General features: G+C 47.4%; 1 protein-coding gene across 6 annotated transcripts in view; it reads right to left on the reverse strand.

Moving 5' to 3' along the window:
* The window catches only part of LOC139273105 (putative deoxyribonuclease TATDN3), a 100102-nt gene that overhangs the window by 39295 nt on the left and 39710 nt on the right, over window positions 1–21097 (reverse strand). For 5 of the 6 annotated variants that reach the window (XM_070889492.1, XM_070889495.1, XM_070889494.1 and 2 more), the window contains one exon: window positions 14011–14073. The exons of the other annotated variant lie outside the window; for it this stretch is intronic. In XM_070889492.1, coding sequence (XP_070745593.1) covers window positions 14011–14073 — 63 coding nt within the window. The remainder of the gene's footprint in view (window positions 1–14010; window positions 14074–21097) is intronic. 6 annotated transcript variants of the gene reach the window in all.

Consider the following 21097-nt stretch of genomic DNA (forward strand, 5'->3'; position numbering starts at 1 on the left):
GCGACGATGAAGGAATGGCGATAGACTTCCAAGTCAGGATGGTGCATGCGGGCATGGACTACTCCATTATCTGAGGAGATGTGAATGGCACTGAACACTGTTATCACTTCTGACGGAGGGAAGGTCATTGATGAAGCAGCTGAAATGGTTGGGCCGAGGACACTGCCCTGAGGAACTCCTGCAGCGATGTCCTGGGACTGTAATGATTGACCTCCAACCACCACAACCATCTTCCTTTGTGCTAGGTATGACAGTGGAGAATTTTTACCCTGATTCCCATTGACTTTAATTTTATTAGGGCTCCTTGATGCCACACTCGGCCAAATGCTGCCTTGATGTTAAGTACAGTCACCTTTTAAAATATATGTTAAACCATTTAAAAATAACAACAACTTGTATTTATATAGCGCCTTTAACGTAGTAAAACATCCCAAAGCACTTCACAGGAGTATTATATTTGACACTGTGCCACATGAGAAATGACCAAAAGTTTGGTCAAAGAGCATCTTAAAGGAGGAAAGAGAGGTAGAGAGGTGGAGAGATTCTGGCAGATAGTCCAGAGCTAAATATATTCAAAAAGGAGTTAGATGTAGTCCTTACTACTAGGGGGATCAAGGGGTATGGAGAGAAAGCAGGAAAGGGATACTGAGATGAATGATCAGCCATGATCTTGTTGAATGGTGATGCAGGCTCAAAGGGTCGAATGGCCTACTCCTGCACCTATTTTCTATGTTTCTATGTTTCTATCCTTATAAACTCCAGTGAATACAGGCCCAGTCGATCCAGTCTCTCCTCATATGCCAATCCTGCCATCCCGGGAATCAGTCTGGTGTACCTTCGCTGCACTCCCTCAATAGCAAGAACATCCTTCCTCAGATGAGGAGACCAAAACTGAACACAATATTCCAGGTGAGGCCTCACCAAGGCCCTATACAACTGCAGTAAGACCTCCCTGCTCCTATACTCAAATCCCCTAGCTATGAAGGCCAACATGCCATTTACCTTCTTCACCGCCTGCTGTACCTGCATGCCATCTTTCAATGCCTGATGAACCATGACACCCAGGTCTCGTTGCACCTCCCCTTTTCCTAATCTGCCACCATTCAGATAATATTCTTCCTTCGTGTTCTTGCCCCCAAAGTGGATAACCTCACATTTATCCACATTATACTGCATCTGCCATGCATTTGCCCACTCATGTAACCTGTCCAAGTCACCCTGCAATCTCTTAGCATCCTCCTCACAGCTCACACCGCCACCCAGCTGAGTGTCATCTGCCAACTTGGAGATATGACACTCAATCCCTTTATCTAAATCATTAATGTATATTGTAAATAGCTGGGGTCCCAGCACTGAGTCCTGAGCACCCCACTAGTAACTGCCTGCCATTCTGAAAAGGCCCCGTTTATCCCGACTCTCTGCTTCTTATCTGCCAACCTGTTCTCTATCCACGTCAGTACATTATCCCCAATACCATGTGCTTTAATATTGCACACTAACTCCTGTGTGGGACCTTGTCAAAAGCCTTTTGAAAGTCCAAATACACCACATACACTGGTTCTCCCGTCCACTCTACGAGTTACAACCTCAAAAAATTCCAGAAGATTTGTCAAGCATGATTTCCCTTTCATAAATCCATGCTAACTTGGACCGATCCTGTCACTGCTTTCCAAACACGCTGCTATTTCATCTTTAATAATTGATTCCAACATTTTCCTCACTACTGATTTCAGGCTAACCGGTCTATAATTACCCATTTTTTCTCTCCCTCCTTTTTTAAAAAGTGATTTACATTAGCTACCCTCCAGTCCATAGGAACTGATCCAGATTCGATAGATCACCAATGATCACCAATGCATCCACTATTTTTGGGGCCACTTCCTTCAGTACTCTGGGATGCAGACTATCAGGTCCTGGGGATTTATCGGCCTTCAGAGAAACATAGAAACATAGAAAATAGGTGCAGGAGTAGGCCATTTGGCCCTTCGAGCCTGCACCGTCATTCAATGAGTTCATGGCTGAACATGCAACTTCAGTACCCCATTCCTGCTTTCTCGCCATACCCCTTGATCCCCCTAGTAGTAACGACTACATCTAACTCCTTTTTGAATATATTTAGTGAATTGGCCTCAACAACTTTCTGTGGTAGAGAATTCCATAGGTTCACCAATCTCTGGGTGAAGAAGTTTCTCCTCATCTCGGTCCTAAATGGTTTACCCCTTATCCTTAGACTGTGTCCCCTGGTTCTGGACTTCCCCAACATTGGGAACATTCTTCCTGCATCTAACCTGTCTAAACCCGTCAGAATTTTAAACGTTTCTATGAGATCCCTTCTCATTTTTCTGAACTCCAGTGAATACAAGCCCAGTTGATCCAGTCTTTCTTGATATGTCAGTCCCGCCATCCCGGGAATCAGTCTGGTGAACCTTTGGTGCACTCCCTCAATAGCAAGAATGTCCTTCCTCAAGTTAGGAGACCAAAACTGTACACAATACTCCAGGTGTGGCCTCACCAAGGCCCTGTACAACTGTAGCAACACCTCCCTGCCCCTGTACTCAAATCCCCTCGCTATGAAGGCCAACATGCCATTTGCTTTCTTAACCGCCTGCTGTACCTGCATGCCAACCTTCAATGACTGATGTACCATGACACCCAGGTCTCGTTGCACCTCCCCTTTTCCTAATCTGTCACCATTCAGATAATAGTCTGTCTCTCTGTTTTTACCACCAAAGTGGATAACTCACATTTATCCACATTATACTTCATCTGCCATGCATTTGCCCACTCACCTAACCTATCCAAGTCACTCTGCAGCCTCATAGCATCCTCCTCGCAGCTCACACTGCCACCCAACTTAGTGTCATCTGCAAATTTGGAGATACTACATTTAATCCCCTCGTCTAAATCATTAATATACAGTGTAAACAGCTGGGGCCCCAGCACAGAACCTTGCGGTACCCCACTAGTCACTGCCTGCCATTCTGAAAAGTACCCATTTACTCCTACTCTTTGCTTCCTGTCTGACAACCAGTTCTCAATCCATGTCAGCACACTACCCCCAATCCCATGTGCTTTAACTTTGCACATTAATCTCTTGTGTGGGACCTTGTCGAAAGCTTTCTGAAAGTCCAAATATACCACATCAACTGGTTCTCCCTTGTCCACTCTACTGGAAACATCCTCAAAAAATTCCAGAAGATTTGTCAAGCATGATTTCCCTTTCACAAATCCATGCTGACTTGGACCTATCATGTCACCTCTTTCCAAATGCACTGCTATGACATCCTTAATAATTGATTCCATCATTTTACCCACTACTGATGTCAGGCTGACCGGTCTATAATTCCCGGTTTTCTCTCTCCCTCCTTTTTTAAAAAGTGGGGTTACATTGGCTACCCTCCACTCGATAGGAACTGATCCAGAGTCGATGGAATGTTGGAAAATGACTGTCAATGCATCCGCTATTTCCAAGGCCACCTCCTTAAGTACTCTGGGATGCAGTCCATCAGGCCCTGGGGATTTATCGGCCTTCAATTCCATCAATTTCCCCAAAACAATTCCCCGACTAATAAGGATTTCCCTCAGTTCCTCCTCCTTACTAGACCCTCTGGCCCCTTTTATATCCGGAAGGTTGTTTGTGTCCTCCTTAGTGAATACCGAACCAAAGTACTTGTTCAATTGGTCTGCCATTTCTTTGTTCCCCGTTATGACTTCCCCTGATTCTGACTGCAGGGGACCTATGTTTCTCTTTACTAACCTTTTTCTCTTTACATATCTATTGAAACTTTTGCAGTCCCATCAATTTTCAATCCCATTAATTTCCCTAACACAATTTCCCGACTTGTAAGGATTTCCTTCAGTTCCTCCTTCTCACGAGACCCTCGGTCCCTAGTATTTCCGGAAGGTTATTTGTGTCTCCCTTTGTGAAGACAGAACCAAAGTATTTGTTCAACTGGTCTGCCATTTCTTTGTTCCCCATTATAAATTCACCTGATTCTGACTGCAAGGGACATACGTTTGTCTTCACTAATCTTTTTCTCTTCATATATCTATAGAAACTTTTGCAGTCAGTTTTTCTGTTCCCAGCAAGCTAGCTCTCATACTCTATTTTCCCCCTCCTGATTAAACCCTTTGTCCTCCTCTGCTGAATTCTAAATTTCTCCCAGTCCTCAGGTTTGCTGCTTTTTCTGGCCAATTTATATGCCTCATCCTTGGATTTAACACTATCCTTAATTTCCGTTGTTAGCCATGGTTGAGCCACCTTCCCCGTTTTATTTTTACTCCAGACAGAGATGTACAATTGTTGAAGTTCATCCATGTGATCTTTAAATGTTTGCCATTGCCTATCCACCGTCAACTCTCGGTATCATTCGCCAGTATATTCGAGCAAATTCATGTCTCAGACCATCGAAGTTACCTTCCCTTAAGTTCAGGACCCTAGTCTCTGAATTAACTGTGTCACTCTCCATCTTAATAAAGAATTCTACCATATTATGATCACTCTTCCCCAAGGGGCCTCGCACAGCAAAATTGCTAATTAGTCCTTTCTCATTACACATCACCCAGTCCAGGATGGCCAGCCCTCTCGTTGGTTCCTCGACATATTGGTCTAGAAAACCATCCCTAATACACTCCAGGAAATCCTCCTCCACTGTATTGCTACCAGTTTGGTTAGCCCAATCTATATGTCGATTAAAATCGCCCATGATACCTGCTGTGCCTTTATTGCACGCATCCCTAATTTCTTTTGATGTTGTCCCAACCTCACTACTACTGTTTGGTGGTCTTGTACACAACTCCCACTCGCGTTTTCTGCCCTTTGGTATTCCGCAGCTCTACCCATACAGATTACACATCATCCAAGCTAATGTCCTTCCTTACTATTGCGTTAATTTCCTCTTTAACCAGCAACACTACTCCACCTCCTTTTTCTTTCTGTCTATCCTTCCTGAATGTTGAATACCCCTGGATGTTGAGTTCCCAGCCTTGGTCACCCTGGAGCCATGTCTCCGTGATGCCAATTATATCACATTCATTAATTGCTGCCTGTGCAGTTAATTTGTCCACCTTATTACGAATACTCCTCGCATTGAGGCACAGAGCCTCAACACACAGAGTGTTTTTAACACACTTTGCCCCTTCAGACTTTTGCTGTAATGTGGTCTTTTTTGATTTGGGTTTCTCTGCCCTCCTCTTCTTTCTATCTTTTGCTTCTGCCCCCATTTTACTTCCCTCTGTCTCCCTGCATAGGTTCCCATTCCCCTGCCATATTAGTTTAACCCCTCCCCAACAGCACTGGCAAACACTCCCCCAAGGACATTGGTTCCAGTCCTTCCCAAGTGCAGATCATCCGGTTTGTACTGGTCCCACCTCCCCGAGAACTGGTTCCAAAATCCCAGGAATTTGAATCCCTCGCTGCTGCATCACTCCTCAAGCCATGTATTCATCTTAGCTATCCTGCAATTCCTACTCTGACTAGCACGTGGCACTGGTAGCAATCCTGAGATTACTACCTTTGAGGTCCTACTTTTTAATTTAACTCCTAGCTCCCTAAATTGAGCTTGTAGGATCACATCCTGTTTTTTTAGCTATATCGTTGGTACCTATATGCACCACGACAACTGACTGTTCACCCTCCCCCTCCAAAATGTCCTGCAGTCGCTCCGAGACATCCTTGACCCTTGCACCAGGGAGGCAACTTAACATCCTGGAGTCTCGATTGCGGCTGCAGAAACGTCTATCTATTCCCCTTACAGTAGAATCCCCTACCACTGTAGCTCTCCCACTCTTTTTCCTGCCCTCCTGTGCAGCAGAGTCACCCATGGTGCCATGAACTTGGCTGCTGCTGGCCTCTCCTGATGAGTCTTACCTTCAACAGCACCCAAGGCGGTGTATCTGTTTTGGAGGGGGATGACTGCAGGGGACCTCTGCACTACCTTCCTTCCACTGCTCTGCCTGATGGTCGCCCATTCACTATCTGCCTGTGTAACCTTTACCTGCGGTGTGACCAACTCACTAAACGTGCTATTCACGACATCCTCAGCATTGCGGATGCTCCAGAGTGAATCCATGCGCAGCTCCAGTGCCGCAATGCGGTCTGTCAGGAGCTGCAGCTGGATACACTTCCCGCACATGTCGTCATCAAGGACACTGGAAGCGTCCCCGGCTTCCCACATCGCAGAGGAGGAGCATGACAGGGGTCTGGGCTCTTCTGCCATGACTTAATCCTTAAATTAATTTAATTTGGCAACAATGCCAAAGATTTCTTACTGATAAAGGAAAAGAAAAAGAAGTAAAACTACTCACCAATCACCAGCCAATCACTTAACCTGTTGGCTGTGATGTCACACTTCGATTTCTTTCTATTTCTTTTTTGCCTTCTCTCCCTGCTGCAGCTGCACCAGCCTCACCTACTCCTCCACACTGTCGCTCCCTCCGACTGCTGGGCCTTCCCACGATCACCGCGCCTCCTCCTCCACACTGTCGCTCCCTCCGACTGCTGGGCCTTCCCACGATCACCGCGCCTCCTCCTCGACACTGTCGCTCCCTCCGACTGCTGGGCCTTCCCACGATCACCGCGCCTCCTCCTCGACACTGTCGCTCCCTCCGACTGCTGGGCCTTCCCACGATCACCACGCCTCCTCCTCGACACTGTCGCTCCCTCCGACTGCTGGGCCTTCCCACGATCACCGCGCCTCCTCCTCGACACTGTCGCTCCCTCCGACTGCTGGGCCTTCCCACGACTCACCACGCCTCCTCCTCGACACTGTCGCTCCCTCCGACTGCTGGGCCTTCCCACGATCACCGCGCCTCCTCCTCGACACTGTCGCTCCCTCCGACTGCTGGGCCTTCCCACGATCACCGCGCCTCCTCCTCGACACTGTCGCTTCCTCCGACTGCTGGGCCTTCCCACGACTCACCACGCCTCCTCCTCGACACTGTCGCTCCCTCCGACTGCTGGGCCTTCCCACGACTCACCGCGCCTCCTCCTCCACACTGTCGCTCCCTCCGACTGTTGGGCCTTCCCACGATCACCACGCCTCCTCCTCGACACTGTCGCTCCCTCCGACTGTTGGGCCTTCCCACGATCACCACGCCTCCTCCTCGACACTGTCGCTCCCTCCGACTGCTGGGCCTTCCCACGATCACCACGCCTCCTCCTCGACACTGTCGCTCCCTCCGACTGCTGAGTCAGCAAACAGTGCTGTACATTGTCAATAAATCTTTCAGCTGCACTTCCCCCAACAGCAGGTAAAGCACCGTGCCCCTGAATGTCAGGGCATTGGCAATCAGCTTCCCTCAGGTTAATTCTCTCTCTCTCCCCCAACACAAGCTGCCTGAGCGGCTGAGTGCTTTCAGCACCTTCTGTCTTTATTCTCTCAGATTGCAGCATTCCCGCAGCTGAGCTCAGGGGCTTCTTAGAGCAGAGAAGGTTAAGGGGATATTTAATAGAGGTGTTCATAAATTATGAGGGGTTCTGATAGAGTAATTAAGGAGAAACAGTTTCCACTGGCAGGAATGTCAGTAATCCAAGTACACAGAGTTAAGATAATTGTTAAAAGAACTAGGGGGGAGATAAGGAGGATCTTGTTTATGCAGCGAGTTGTTAAGATCTGGAATGCACTGCCTGAAAGGATGGTGAAAGCAGATTCAATAGTAATTTTCAAATGGGAATTGAATATATATTTGAACAGGAAAAACTTTCAGGGCTATAGGGGAAAGAGCTGGGAGTGGTGTCATGTATTCAACTGTCATTGTAATCCATGCATAAACTGACCTAAGTTGTACACCGTGAGAACACTGACCACTAGGTGGTGAACTTGTGGGAGACATTCCTAACCTGGACTTTCAGGTACAAAAGGGGAAGCTCCACCCATCTTCTCCACGTCAGTGCTGGCTAATAAAGGTTGCTGGTCACAGAGTGACCTTCTCTCTAGTATGGGCCTCGTGTGCATTTATACTGTACAGTAAGGACATATCATTGGCGATGTGAAACTTGGATTTAAACCATGTGAGCATGGCCACTGGCAGCACAGACAAAAGGTACTGTGTTGGTGATGATTGGGACGATTTTATTGAGAGACTACAGCAAAGTTTCATCACTAAGGAATGGCTGGGACAGGATTCGGCCGACAAACGCAGGGCTCATCTCCTGATGGTTTGTGGATCCAGGACGTACTCCCTGATGAAGGACCTTCTAGCGCCAGAGAAGCCGGCGGACAAGACTTTTGAAGAGCTCAGTAAGTTGATCGGGGAACACTTTAAACCGGCGAGCAGCATGCACATGGTGAGACACCGGTTTTACATGCACCGGCGGCGAGAAGGGCAAAGCTTTCCAGACTTCGTGGCAGACCTCCGGTGACTGGCGAGCCGATGTAAGTTCCCAGATGCATGCAGAGCGGAGATGCCGCGAGACTTTTTTATTGAGGGCATCGGGCACGCTGGTGTTTTCAGGAACTGATTGCGACCAAAGACTTGACCCTGGAAACAGTGGCTTTGATGGCCCAGACATTTATCTCAGGGGAGGAAGAGACCAGAATGATGTTTGACAAAAATCTTGGTTTAAATGCAGCAAATGGACAGGGAGTCAACATTGTTAACGCGGCACACAGTTCTCCAGGCAGACAGGGGCAATCGGACATGCCCGAGCATGTAGTCGAACCCAAAGGGGGAATTCAACAGAGACAATGACTAGCTGAACGGCGATTCATGCCATCGCAAGGGACAATGCGGCCAGTAATGGGGCCATCAACATCTGTCAATGGTGCGCTTAAGAACAGTTACAGAGACAGTCAGAGACGATCGACTGGTAATGGACCTTTTGTTTCCAACAATGGCTCATGTTGGAGGTGTGGGGGCAAACACACAGCCAGAGCTTGCAGGTATCAGCAATATACCTGCAGAAACTGCAACGTCAGCGATCACTTGGCGCGTATGTGCAGAAAGCCTGAAGCCAGGTTGATGTACAAGGAGGACGGGCCTGATGTAAGCCCTACGAGGCCAAATGGACACTGGGGGAAATCGCTGGAAGCTGATGTCCGAGTTCATGTGGAGCACATATACAGTTCATATACCAGGACGCCACCGATAATGATGAAAGTGATTCTCAATGGCATCCCAGTATCAATGGAGCTAGACACGGGGGCCAGCCAGTCCCTGATGAGTATCAAACAGTTCGACAAGTTGTGGGCGTCCAAGGCCAGGAGGCCAAAATTATTGCCGATTGACGCACAGCTACGGACATATACAACGGAGATCATTCTGGTGCTAGGCAGCGCCACGGTAGTCGTGACCCACAACGATTCGGAGAACAGGTTGCCACTCTGGATTGTCCCGGGGGATGGTCCCGCACTGCTGGGGAAGAGTTGGCTTGCTGTTATGAACTGGAAATGGGGCGATGTCAATGCAATTTCTTCTGTGGTGCGAATATCATGCTCACAGGTCCTGGACAAATTTGACTCACTATTTCAACCCGGCATTGGCACTTTCATGGGGATCAAGGTAGTGATTCACATAAACCCGGAAGCCAGGCCAGTACACCACAAGGCCAGAGTGGTGCCGTACGTAATGTGGTAAAAGATAGAATGCAAATTGGACCGCCTGCTGAGGGAAGGCATCATCTCGCCAGTCGAATTCAGTGACTGAACAAGGCGGATGGGTCGGTTTGGATATGTGGTGATTACAAGGTCACCATCAATCGGGTGTCACTCCAAGACCAGTACCCGCTACCGAGAGCGGAGGACCTCTTTGCGACGTTGTCTGGTGGCAAACTTTAAAAAAAATTGGACCTGGTCTCAGCTTACATGACCCAGGAGCTGGTGAGTGAGTCGAAGAAGCTGACCACCATCACGACACACAAGGGGTTGTTTGAGTACAACAGATGTCCGTTCGGGATTCGCTCGGCCGCCGCAATATTTCAACGAAACGTGGAAAGTCTCCTCAAGTCGATTCCAAGGACGGTAGTTTTTCAAGAAGACATCCTCATCACAGGTTGTGATACTGAAGAACACCTCCACAACCTGGAGGAGGTGCTATGCAGATTGGACCAGGTTGGTCTGCAACTGAAAAAGGCGAAGTGCGTCTTCCTAGCTCCAGAGGTAGAATTCCTGGGGATGAGGGTAGCAGCAGACTGGATCAGACCTACTGCGTCCAAAACGGAAGCGATCCAGAGAGCACCCAGACCCAGTAACACGACGGAGCTGCGTTTGTTCCTGGGGCTCCTTAACTATTTTGGTAACTTATTCCCAAATTGAGCACGCTGTTAAGAGCCGCTACACATGCTCCTATGCAAAGGTCGCGAATGGGTCTGGGGGGACAGCCAGGAAAGGGCTTTTGATAGAGCACGCAATTTGTTATGCTCCAACAATCTGTTAACGCTATATGACCCATGTAAGAAATTTGTTTTAACGTGCGATGCATCATCCTATGGGGTCGGGTGTGTGCTGCAGCATGTTAATGCCAAGGGTCAGTTACAGCCGGTAGCTTATGCCTCCAGAAGTCTGTCCCAGGCAGAAAGGGGCTATGGGATGGTAGAAAAGGAAGCGCTTGCATGTGTATATGCAGTAAAAAAAAAATGCACCAGTACCTGTTTGACAGGAAATTTGAGCTGGAGACAGGTCACAAACCCCTAACGCCCCTTTTGGCCGACAACAAGGCAATAAGCACAAATGCGTCGGCCCGCATACAGAGGTGGGCACTCACGTTAGCCGCCTATGACTATATAATTCGGCACAGACCGAGCACTGAAAACTGCGCCGATGCACTCAGCAAGCTCCCACTAGCCACTACCGAGGGGGCAACTGAGCATGCTGCTGAGATGGTCACGGCTGTTGAAGCTTTCAAAAACGAATGCTCACCCGTGACAGCCCGTCAGATCAAAGTCGGGACAAATAGAGACGCACTACTGTCTTTAGTCAAGAAATGTGTCCTGAATGGGGACTGGGCAGCCACGTACGGGGCATGCCCTGAGGAATTTAAACCATTTCACAAGCGCAAGGATGTACTCTCGATTCAGGCCGATTGCCTATTTTGGGGAAACCGAGTAAGTCATGCCCAAGATGGGCAGAGAGCCGTTCATCTGGGAACTCCACAATGGGCACCCGGGCATTGTCATGATGAAGGCAATTGCCAGGTCACACGTTTGGTGGCCAGGGATAGATGCAGACCTGGAACTTTGTGTTCGCAGGTGCAACACATGTGCCCAGCTGGGCAATTCGCCCAGGGAAGCCCCCCTTAGCCCCTGGTCCTGGCCCGCCAAGCCATGGTCACGCATCCATGTGGACTACGCAGGTCCTTTCATGGGAAAAATGTTTTTGGTTGTAGTAAACGCCCACTCCAAATGGATCGAGTGTGACATTCTCAATTCAAGCACATCCTCTGCCACGGTAGAAAGTCTACGGGCAATGTTCGCCACCCATGGTCTACCAGACGTCTTGGTCAGCGACAATGCCCCGTGCTTTACAAGCATTGAATTCCAGGACTTCATGGCAGGAAGTGGTATCAACCATGTCAGAACGGCACCGTTCAAGCCGGCCTCAAACGGCCAGGCGGAACGAACAGTGCAGATAATCAAACAGGGGATGCTCAGAATCCAAGGGGGTTCCCTACAAAGCCACTTATCACGCCTCCTGTTGGCCAATAGATCCCGACCACACTCGCTCACAGGGGTTCCACCCGCAGAGCTGCTAATGAAAAGGATGCTCAAAACCAGGTTATCCCTTATACACCCCACCATGAAAGAAATTGTTGAGAGCAGGCGCCGGTCACAATGTGACTACCATGACGGGAATGTGAGGGCACGATGTATTGATGTCAATGACCCTGTCTTTGTCCTCAACTGCGCTGCAGGGTCCAAATGGCTCGCAGGCACTGTGATTGCCAAAGAGGGGAATAGGATTCTGGTAGTTAAACTTACAAATGGACAAATCTGCCGCAAACATGTGGATCAAACAAAAAGGAGGTTCAGCAACCCCATAGAAGCAGCAGAGGAAGAACACGTTGTAGAGTTCACTCCACCACAGGTGACCGAACACCGGAACCAAAGGGAGGAGAGCCCAGTCACTGTGGGCAGTCCGGACAGGCCATAGGCACCGCAAACAGCAGACACTCAGGCCAGCGCCCAACAACCGGAGCCCCAACTCAGACACTCTACAAGGGGGCTTAAACCATCAGAGACTTAACCTGTGATCCCAATAAGACTTTGGGGGGGGGAGGTGATGTCATGTATTCAACGGTCATTGTAATCCATGTATAAACTGACCTAAGTTGTACACAGTGAGAACACTGACCACTCGGTAGTGAACTTGTGGGAGACACTCCTAACCTGGACTTTCAGGTATAAAAGGGGAAGCTCCACCCATCTTCTCCACTTCAGTGCTGGCTAATAAAGGTTACTGGTCACAGAGTGACCTTCTCTCTAGTATGGGCCTCGTGTGCATTTGTATTGTATTGTAAGGACATATTAAGTGGAATTAATTGGATAGCTCTTTCAAAGAACTGGCACAGACATGAATGATCAAATGGCCTCCTTCTGCACTATATGATTCTATTATTTTTTTTGCAAAAAATCTGTTCAAATAATCCATTATTAAAATATTTTGGGATTAGTATGCCAGATGCAGCTTTGTGTATGTATTATTTTTAGTTTCAAAATGTAATATTATTTTCAGATTATTCTGTTATTTGGATATTACTCCAGACTGAAATTGGGCAGTTTAAGGGCTTATATACTTTAATTAATGAAGCCAAAACATTTGTCTCTCCGATTTGTCTCAAAGCCATCAGTTTCTTTTTAACAACTGAACTATTAAATTCAATGGGCCAGAAATTGCTGCAATGGTAGGTTTGCCGGCAAACGGCGTTAATTGGACTTTTATGCTCACCATTGATTGTACGCCGCAAATTGCTGGAACATCGATCCAATAATGGCGCTAGGATGTCACTGTCGCATTTGGGACCACGTGCCCAATGGCTTATCTCCTTAACCAATGAAAGAAAACGATAGAGACAGAAACAAAATGAAAGTTGGAGGAGGAAATAGGGGGAATTAAGAGTCAAACGAAACATAGAGATAGAAACAAGAACAAAGAGAGGGAAAGAGAGTGGATTAAGAGAAAAAGAGACAGAAAGTAACATTTAGAAAAGAATTAAAAAAGACAAGCATAAGAGGACACTGTAACCCAGCTGTGTTTGTGAATTGATGTATTAGTCCTTGAAAAGTTAAGGAGCGAATGACAGGGTAGGTGTGTGAAATGTACAAACATTCTTGACCTATGAAGAACCAAGCCCCATCCATCATGATCAGTAACAGTGGAATACCCAGTGTACGCCATTGTACTGCTTTCATAGGAACATAGGAATTGCTAGACAATTAAAGACCATAGTCCATCTAGTTTGCCTTCTACCACTCTGGTAGTTGCATGATACAATGATAATGGAGTTATTGACTAATCATAGCAATCAATCTTTATCAATTAGTCCACAAAAACAAAACAACACAAGGAAAACTCCAGAGGTAGAAAGCTTTGGGAACCATAGATCCAAAGTTCCCTTTTTCCTCCCAAGCATAGTGCATATACCACATGCCATGTTTAAATTACTCATGTACTGTATCCCAAAATGTTATTTTCTCAAAGAAATCAAATTTTTTAAAAACTAACTCAATCTCTATAATTACAGGGATATAAAAGTTATACAATGGGATTACATGAGATGGTTTCTCTACTTTAAAGGTGCTATATAAATGCAAGTTATGATATAAAAGTAAAGCATCAGTGAGTCAGGCCCACCTAACTCACTCACGTATCCTCTATAGCTTTTCTTTTGGGGTGCAGCAGTGCACTATTGGTGCAGCAACTGGAAGGTGTATAATAGTCACATCATTGAACTTCATTTCGGTCAGACAATTTATTGCTAGTGGATACAACATGATTGCATGATTTCCTTGGAATCAAGATTTATATTCCAAGCAAGAATAAAGTAGAATATTTGAAATGCTGAATTGTGTATTACCTCTCCAATTGCCAGTAAACATTCTTTATATTTTTCTATTAGTGGAAGTGCAGTCTGCAAATCCTGGAGGAGAGAAAATTATTTTTATTAAAGAGAAAAAAAACAAGCCAATATAAACTGATGAGATCAATGCATGTTTTTGAAAGAGATGACCAAAGAGAAACACAATGGGCCAGACTTTCTACATTGAAAAATAGCTCCGTTTTGTGGCGTTATTTCCGATTAACGGCCGTTTTTTTAGGCAGAAATAATGGCAAAATAATAAGGCCTAAGTTTCGCCAAAAGTTTTTAAAATTTTGGCGTGGCCTTAAAATACCTCAGTTTTTAAGGATGGAGCTAAATGTTTGCGCCTTAAAAATAACGCCCGTTCTGCGCATGCCCAACACTCGAAGCAGTTAGGTTTCCAGGATAACGTTATTCAATAAAACGCAAGGCACAATGGCAACTCGGCGAGTTTGTTCACAAAAAGACGGGCACTTAACATATCCTTAAATTGCATTTGCTGTTTGCATTTTGTCCCAGCTCCTTAAACTAATAACAGCTATAGTAGCCTAATTTAAACAGGAGGGATTTGTTTTACTATTTCTAAATGACTTTTGTATATTGGTTATACCTTTTGAATTAATTTGCTCCAGCAGTTATAATGGTTGACCGACGGATCAATTAATAATCAGATACAGGTCACGATTAATCGACTGCACTATTCATTAATCATCACATCTCTAAATGTCAACACGTGGCATCTGGGGAATATAGGCTCTACCTTGAAAAATTCATTGGATGCAGAATAGTTCAGTCTTTGCCTACGCACAAGTGACAATCCCCGGCATGTTTAAAGATCTCTGATTTTCTTGATTTTTCAGTGTATCAAATCTACTTTTTTTTTACCACAGACTGGTACAAAATGTTGGATTTCAAATGAAGTTAAGATCCTTTCCACCTACGTCGTGGGATCAATAGTTTCCAAAAAAAGTTGCATATAAATGTTTGACAAATATGCTTTCGGTCTCAAAAGCTAAGCTCCAGTGTCTGTTTTAATTCAAAGCTGCAATTTTCTCATGTTGCTGGTCTTGGGTGATCAATTTGCAATCCGCTAAACATTGATTTTCAAAAAATCGTCCTTTAGTGGCTCTCCATAATGTCTCAGGGTCGGTAAGGACACAGAGCTCTGGGGAGGCGTGATCGGCAGAGAGGGGGTAGGGAAAACCAACTCCAGCGGTACCCTGCTCCTGACAAAATGCCTAGAACACAACCTTTTCATCACTAACACTTTATTCCACCAGAAGGACAAGTACAAGGCATGTGGGCATCACCCATGCCATGACAGGAGCTGACAACTGCTGGACGGATCACCGCCTAATCCGTTCCATCATCAACATCAATCTAGCCCCAAAGTGGCGACGGCAGCAGAAGCAGTGCCGCAGAAAAATCAACGCCGGGGCACTCAAACTAAGAGAGCCCAATACAGTCAGCGCCTCACTGCTAACCTGCCATGCCTTGATGACCCCGAGACACAGAATGCCCACAGCGCTTGGTCTGCCCTCCAAGCCTCCATAACCAGTGCCTGCACAGATGCGCTCAGTCACTCAACCAGGAAACACCAGAACTGGTTTGATGAGAATGACCAGGAGATCCAAGAGCTAATAAATCGCAAGCGCAGAGCATTTCTGAACCTAAAGCAAAGCACTGGGAGCAGCAAAGCAACTTTACAGACAGATTAAGGCCGAGGTCCAGCAAAAAACCCGCGGCCTAAAGAATAGATGGTGGGTGGAGAAAGCTCAGGAGATTCAGCAGCTGGCCGACAGCCATGATGTGCGAGGATTCTTCACCGCAGTCAAGTCCACCAACAGCCCAAGAGCCCAAGGCCCCATCCCACTGCTGGCCAAGAACGGTGAGATACTCATCAAGGACACCGAGACAGTCAGGACCCGCTGGAAGGAGCATTTTGAAGATCTCCTTAACTGAGAGGCTGCCTTTGACTCGAGTGTTCTCGACTCCATACCACAGCATGCTACCTGCCACCAGCTCAGCAAAACCCCAGCCCTGCACGAGGTAGAAAAGGCCATCCGTTAGCTGAAGAACAACAAGGCATCAGGAGCAGATGGAATCCCCGCTGAGACACTAAAGTATGCCGGAGAGGCACTATTGGCACGAATGCATAACCTCATCTCTCTCATCTGGAAGGAGGAGAGCATGCCAGGAGATCTCAGAGATGCCGTGATCATGACCATCTTTAAAAAAGGGGACAAGTCCGATTGCGGCAACTACAGAGAAATCTCCCTGTTATCAGCCACTGGGAAGGTCATCGCTAGAATCTTCCTCAACCGTCTTCTCCCTGTGGCTGAGGAGCTCCTCCCAGAGTCACAGTGCGGATTCCGTCCACTACGGGGTACAACGGACATGATCTTTATGGCACGCTAACTGCAAGAGAAATGCAGGGCACAGCACCAAACCTTGTACATGGCCTTCTTTGACCTTACAAAGGCCTTTGACACTGTTAACCGTGAGGGACTATGGAACATCCTCCTCCGTTTCAGCTGCCCCCAAAAGTTTATCGCCATCCTCCGCCTGCTCCACGACGACATGCAAGCCGTGATCCTGACCAATGGATCCACCACAGACCCAATCCACATCCGGACCGGGGCCAAGCAGGGCTGCATCATCGCGCCAACCCTCTTCTCGATCTTCCTCGCTGCAATGCTCCATCTCACACTCAACAAGCTCCCCGCTGGAATGGAACTAAACTACAGAACCAGAGGGAACGTGTTCAAGCTTTGTCACCTTCAGGCCAGGTCCAAGACCGTCCCATCCTCTGTTGTCGAGCTACAGTATGTGGACGACGCTTGCGTCTGCGCACATTCAGAGGCTGAACTCCAAGTCATAGTCAACATCTTCGCCGAGGCGTATGAAAGCATGGGCCTTAAGCTAAACATCCATAGGACAAAGGTCCTCCACCAACCTGACCCCGCCACACAGCACTGCCCCCCCAGTCATCAAGATCCACGGCGCGGCACTGGACAACGTGGACCATTTTCCATACCTCGGGAGCCTATTATCAGCAAGGGCAGACATCGATGACGAGGTTCAACACCGCCTCCAGTGCGCCAGCGCAGCCTTCGGCCGCCTGAGGAAGAGAGTGTTCGAAGATCAGGCCCTCAAATCTGGCATCAAGCTTACGGTCTACAGTGCTGTAGTGATAACCACCCTCCTGTATGGCTCAGAGACGTGGACCATACATAGTAGACACCTCAAATCGCTGGAGAAATACCACCAGCATTGTCTCCGCAAGATCCTGCAAATCCCATGGGAGGACAGACACACCAACCTTCGTGTCCTCGATCAGGCGAACATCCCCAGCATCGAAGCACTGACCACACTCGACCAGCTCCGTTGGGCGGGCCACAATGTTCGCATGCCTGACACAAGACTCCCAAAGCAAGCGCTCTACTCAGAACTCCTACACGACAAGCGAGCCCCAGGTGGGCAGAGGAAATGTTTCAAGGACACCCTCAAAGCCTCCTTGATAAAATGCAACATCCCCACCGACACCTGGGAGCCCCTGGCCAAAGACGGCCCTAAGTGGAGGAAGAGCATCCGGGAGGGCGCTGAGCACCTCGAGTCTCGTCGCCGAGAAGCAGCGGAAGGAGCGTGCGGCAAACCAGACTCCCCACCCACCTGTGACAGAGACTGTAATTTCTGTATTGGACTGTTCAGTCACCTAAAAACTCACTTTTGGAGTGGAAGCAAGTCTTCCTCGATTTCGAGGGACTGCCTATGATGATGATGACGATAATGTCTCAAGTATATCCAGCATTCATAAACACAATAACAGCATTTAAATACTAGAATCTACAAGCATGTCTCTCTTTAGCTTCATGTTGTACCATTTACTCCCTCTCAATAAAGAACAGCAACTATCTAGAATGCTTGATATACATTTGTAGGAAATGCTGTAAATATTTCTAAGTAGTTTTTATATAAAATATAGGTTTTGTTCCCTCCAAAAGCTTTAACTTTTAGCTCCATTCCAAGATGGCCCCGTTAACGCCGATTTCGATCGGACTCGACTAGGTAAGGCAAGCTTTTTAAAAATGGTATTAGCACTGTCTTTAAAAATATCCTTATTGGGGAAACTCGCAAAAACGGCGTTATTGTTGGGTTTGACCCTGAGTGACATCACAAAAACGGTGATTAAAAAAAACGGCCCTTATTTTTTTTTAACGACAGCGTTATACCACTGGCGGAGCGTGCAAAATCGCCTTAAATTTATTTAGCTCCAAAAAAAAAACTAAATCGATCATTACGGTGGCGTATTTCTGGCCCTATGGGCCAGATTTTGCTGGAGCGGGTTATCTCGCGACATGCACCGTTAGTTAGGCTTACAATTGCACTTTTAGGTTTTAGAAACATAGAAACATAGAAATTTACAGCACAGAAAGTGGTCATTTCAGCCCATCGTGTCCGCGCCGGCCGAAAAAGAGCTGCACTTCCCTCGGTCAGCAGCCCTGAATGATAACATTTTTTGCCCACAAAGTTGCTGGAAATGCGAGCTGATGTCACAACGAGGGCAACAAGGCATCCGGGACCTTGGTGAACAATGGCACAATGAAATAAAAGGATTGAGAAATAAACAGAGGAAGAACTGAGAAGGAGGGTGAATCAGAGTGGGGAAATTCAACGTCACCTCAGATACAGAAAGGAATAAAGAGAGGGAAAGAAAGATTGGATTAAGAGACAGAGAAAAAAGAGACAGAAAGAAAAAAATGAAAACAACTTAAATTTGACATTTTTGAAATCTTCTAAAACCTGAAGGAATGAAATCCAGCACTTATAATTGTTTACTTTCTGGACAAGAGAGATTGATTGGCAGTCATCTGCTAACAGGTAGATAAAATACTCTTATTTTAAAATTAATTTTTGCAGAACCTTGAATATTTGGCTACTGCCACTTTCTGTATATTAACTGTTACAAATTTTGGATCTGTATTAATTATTCTCTCGGGACTAACATCAGTGGATACTCCCACAAGGATACTCTACACCACTTACGATCAGGAGATTACCTTTTCTGCTCAATATCTAGTTATACGATAGCATGATTTGGGGAACTGTAACAACCAGACCACTCAATGGGCTCCATTTTCCCCGAGCCCGTTTTCTGGCGTTCTTGCCCGAGTTGCGCCGCTTAATTATGTGAATAGATGCGCCAGGAAAAAATCTTTGTAGTTTCCCCGATGTTTGGCCTCTAATCTGCAGCCGCGCAGCGTGGCCAGTTGCCTCGGGGGGTGGAGCCTGCAGTCTGCGCTGGAAAAAGGAGCCGGGCCTTCTGCAATGCGCTGGAGAAAAAAACTGACGTTCTTGATGTCGCTGAAATGGCCGCGCATGCGCAGTACAGCTCAGAGTTGGCAATCAGCTATTTTTAAAGAGCAACTTGTGTGTGTGTGTGTGCCAGAACGAGTGCTGTGTTTTGAAAAATTGCAAGCTGCTGTGCGTCTGAGAGCTTTTGAAAAAGTGCTGTGTGTGTCTGCGAGCAGCCGCAGCAATGCAGCAACGAGGACCAAGGACAAAGAATTTCTCGGTGGAAGAAGTAGAGGCACTAGTTACTGTGATTGAGAACAGATGGCAGGAGCTGGATACCAGCAACAGAGGTCACATAAAAGTGCCACCAAAAGAAATGAAGAAACGCTGGAACAAGGTTGCAGAAGATTACTGCGCAGTGGTGAACACCAAGAGATCTGGACGCCAGTGTAAAAAGAAATGGCAGGACCTTGGTCAAATAGTTAGTGTAAGTAATCTTTTCATTTATTCAATGCAATTGTAAATGTGACCAGCTGTGTATGTCCCACACAGCAGAAAGATGCCCTCTCTAAAAAATTGCATTTTCATCTTTGCAGAGGAAATTGGCCCACAACAAAAGGGAAAGAACTCGAACAGGAGGAGGCCCGCCAAATCTGCACCCACTAACACCCTTGGAAGAGAGGGTCGCTGCTTTGATGGGTCCTGCCTGGAGAAAAACAATCAGTACTGCACAAGCTGGGCCCACACTCGAGGGAGAGGGTAAGTCCTGAAAATGCATCGTGGCCCTTCAAATCAACCTGCTGCCTGGCCTGCTATGTGTGAGCCTACTCATGCCACCCACCCTGCCCCCTCCTCTGCTGCTAACCATTTGACTGTTCTGTTATATTTTGCAGAACCCAAGGCCAATCCTGAAGATACAGAAGAAGATTCAGATGCGGATGAGCCTGAAGAGAAGAACATCTTCCAATCCAACCCTCCAGACCAACATGGGGGTGAGGGGGAGGTGGAGGGGATGGAGATGGATGAAGGCCACACTGTTCTACTGAATCTTGAGGAGGTGGTGGTCATGGAGTTGACAGCCCCTTCCGTGACTAGTGGTTTGAGTGCCGATGGGACATTCCATGGTTTCTCACATTCCGAGGTTGCAGGTCCGAATAGTGGGATGCAGCAAGTCACACCCAGAGCGCAATCGTCCCAGGCCATGGGTTCCTTTGTTGGAGTGCAGCAAGTCACATCCAGGGCCCCATTGTCCCAGGCTGCGGGTCCCAGTGGGATGCAGCGAGGCACACCCAGGGCCCCATTGTCCCAGGCTGCGGGTCCCAGTGGGATGCAGCGAGGCACACCCAGGGCCCCATTGTCCCAGGCTGCGGGTTCCAGTGGGATGCAGCGAGGCACACCCAGGGTGAGGGGAAGGAGAACTCGACCACGCTCTCCTGAGATGCAGGATGTAACAGATGTGGTTCAGATGATGTCATTGAGTGCGGGGAGCATTGACCTTACCCGATCACTCCTGGACACCATCAGCGGGTGAGTGATGAGTGACTGTCGGGAGAAGTAACAACACTCGCCGAGACCATCAGTGAGGGAATAGTGGCCATGAGGGAGGGAGTGTCAGAGGTAGTGCAAAGCACGACACTGGCATTGAGGGAGGGAATGTCAAGGGTAGTACAGGCCATCAGGGAGGGAATGTTTCAGTCCCCTGAGACAGTGTCAGGGTGCATGAGGGATGGCATGTGTAAGTTAGCTGCTACAATAAAGGAACATGCCCAGACCCCGCACCCATTGACAG

This window comes from Pristiophorus japonicus, chromosome 9, assembly GCF_044704955.1.
Source record: "Pristiophorus japonicus isolate sPriJap1 chromosome 9, sPriJap1.hap1, whole genome shotgun sequence".
Classification (NCBI taxonomy): domain Eukaryota; kingdom Metazoa; phylum Chordata; class Chondrichthyes; family Pristiophoridae; genus Pristiophorus; species Pristiophorus japonicus.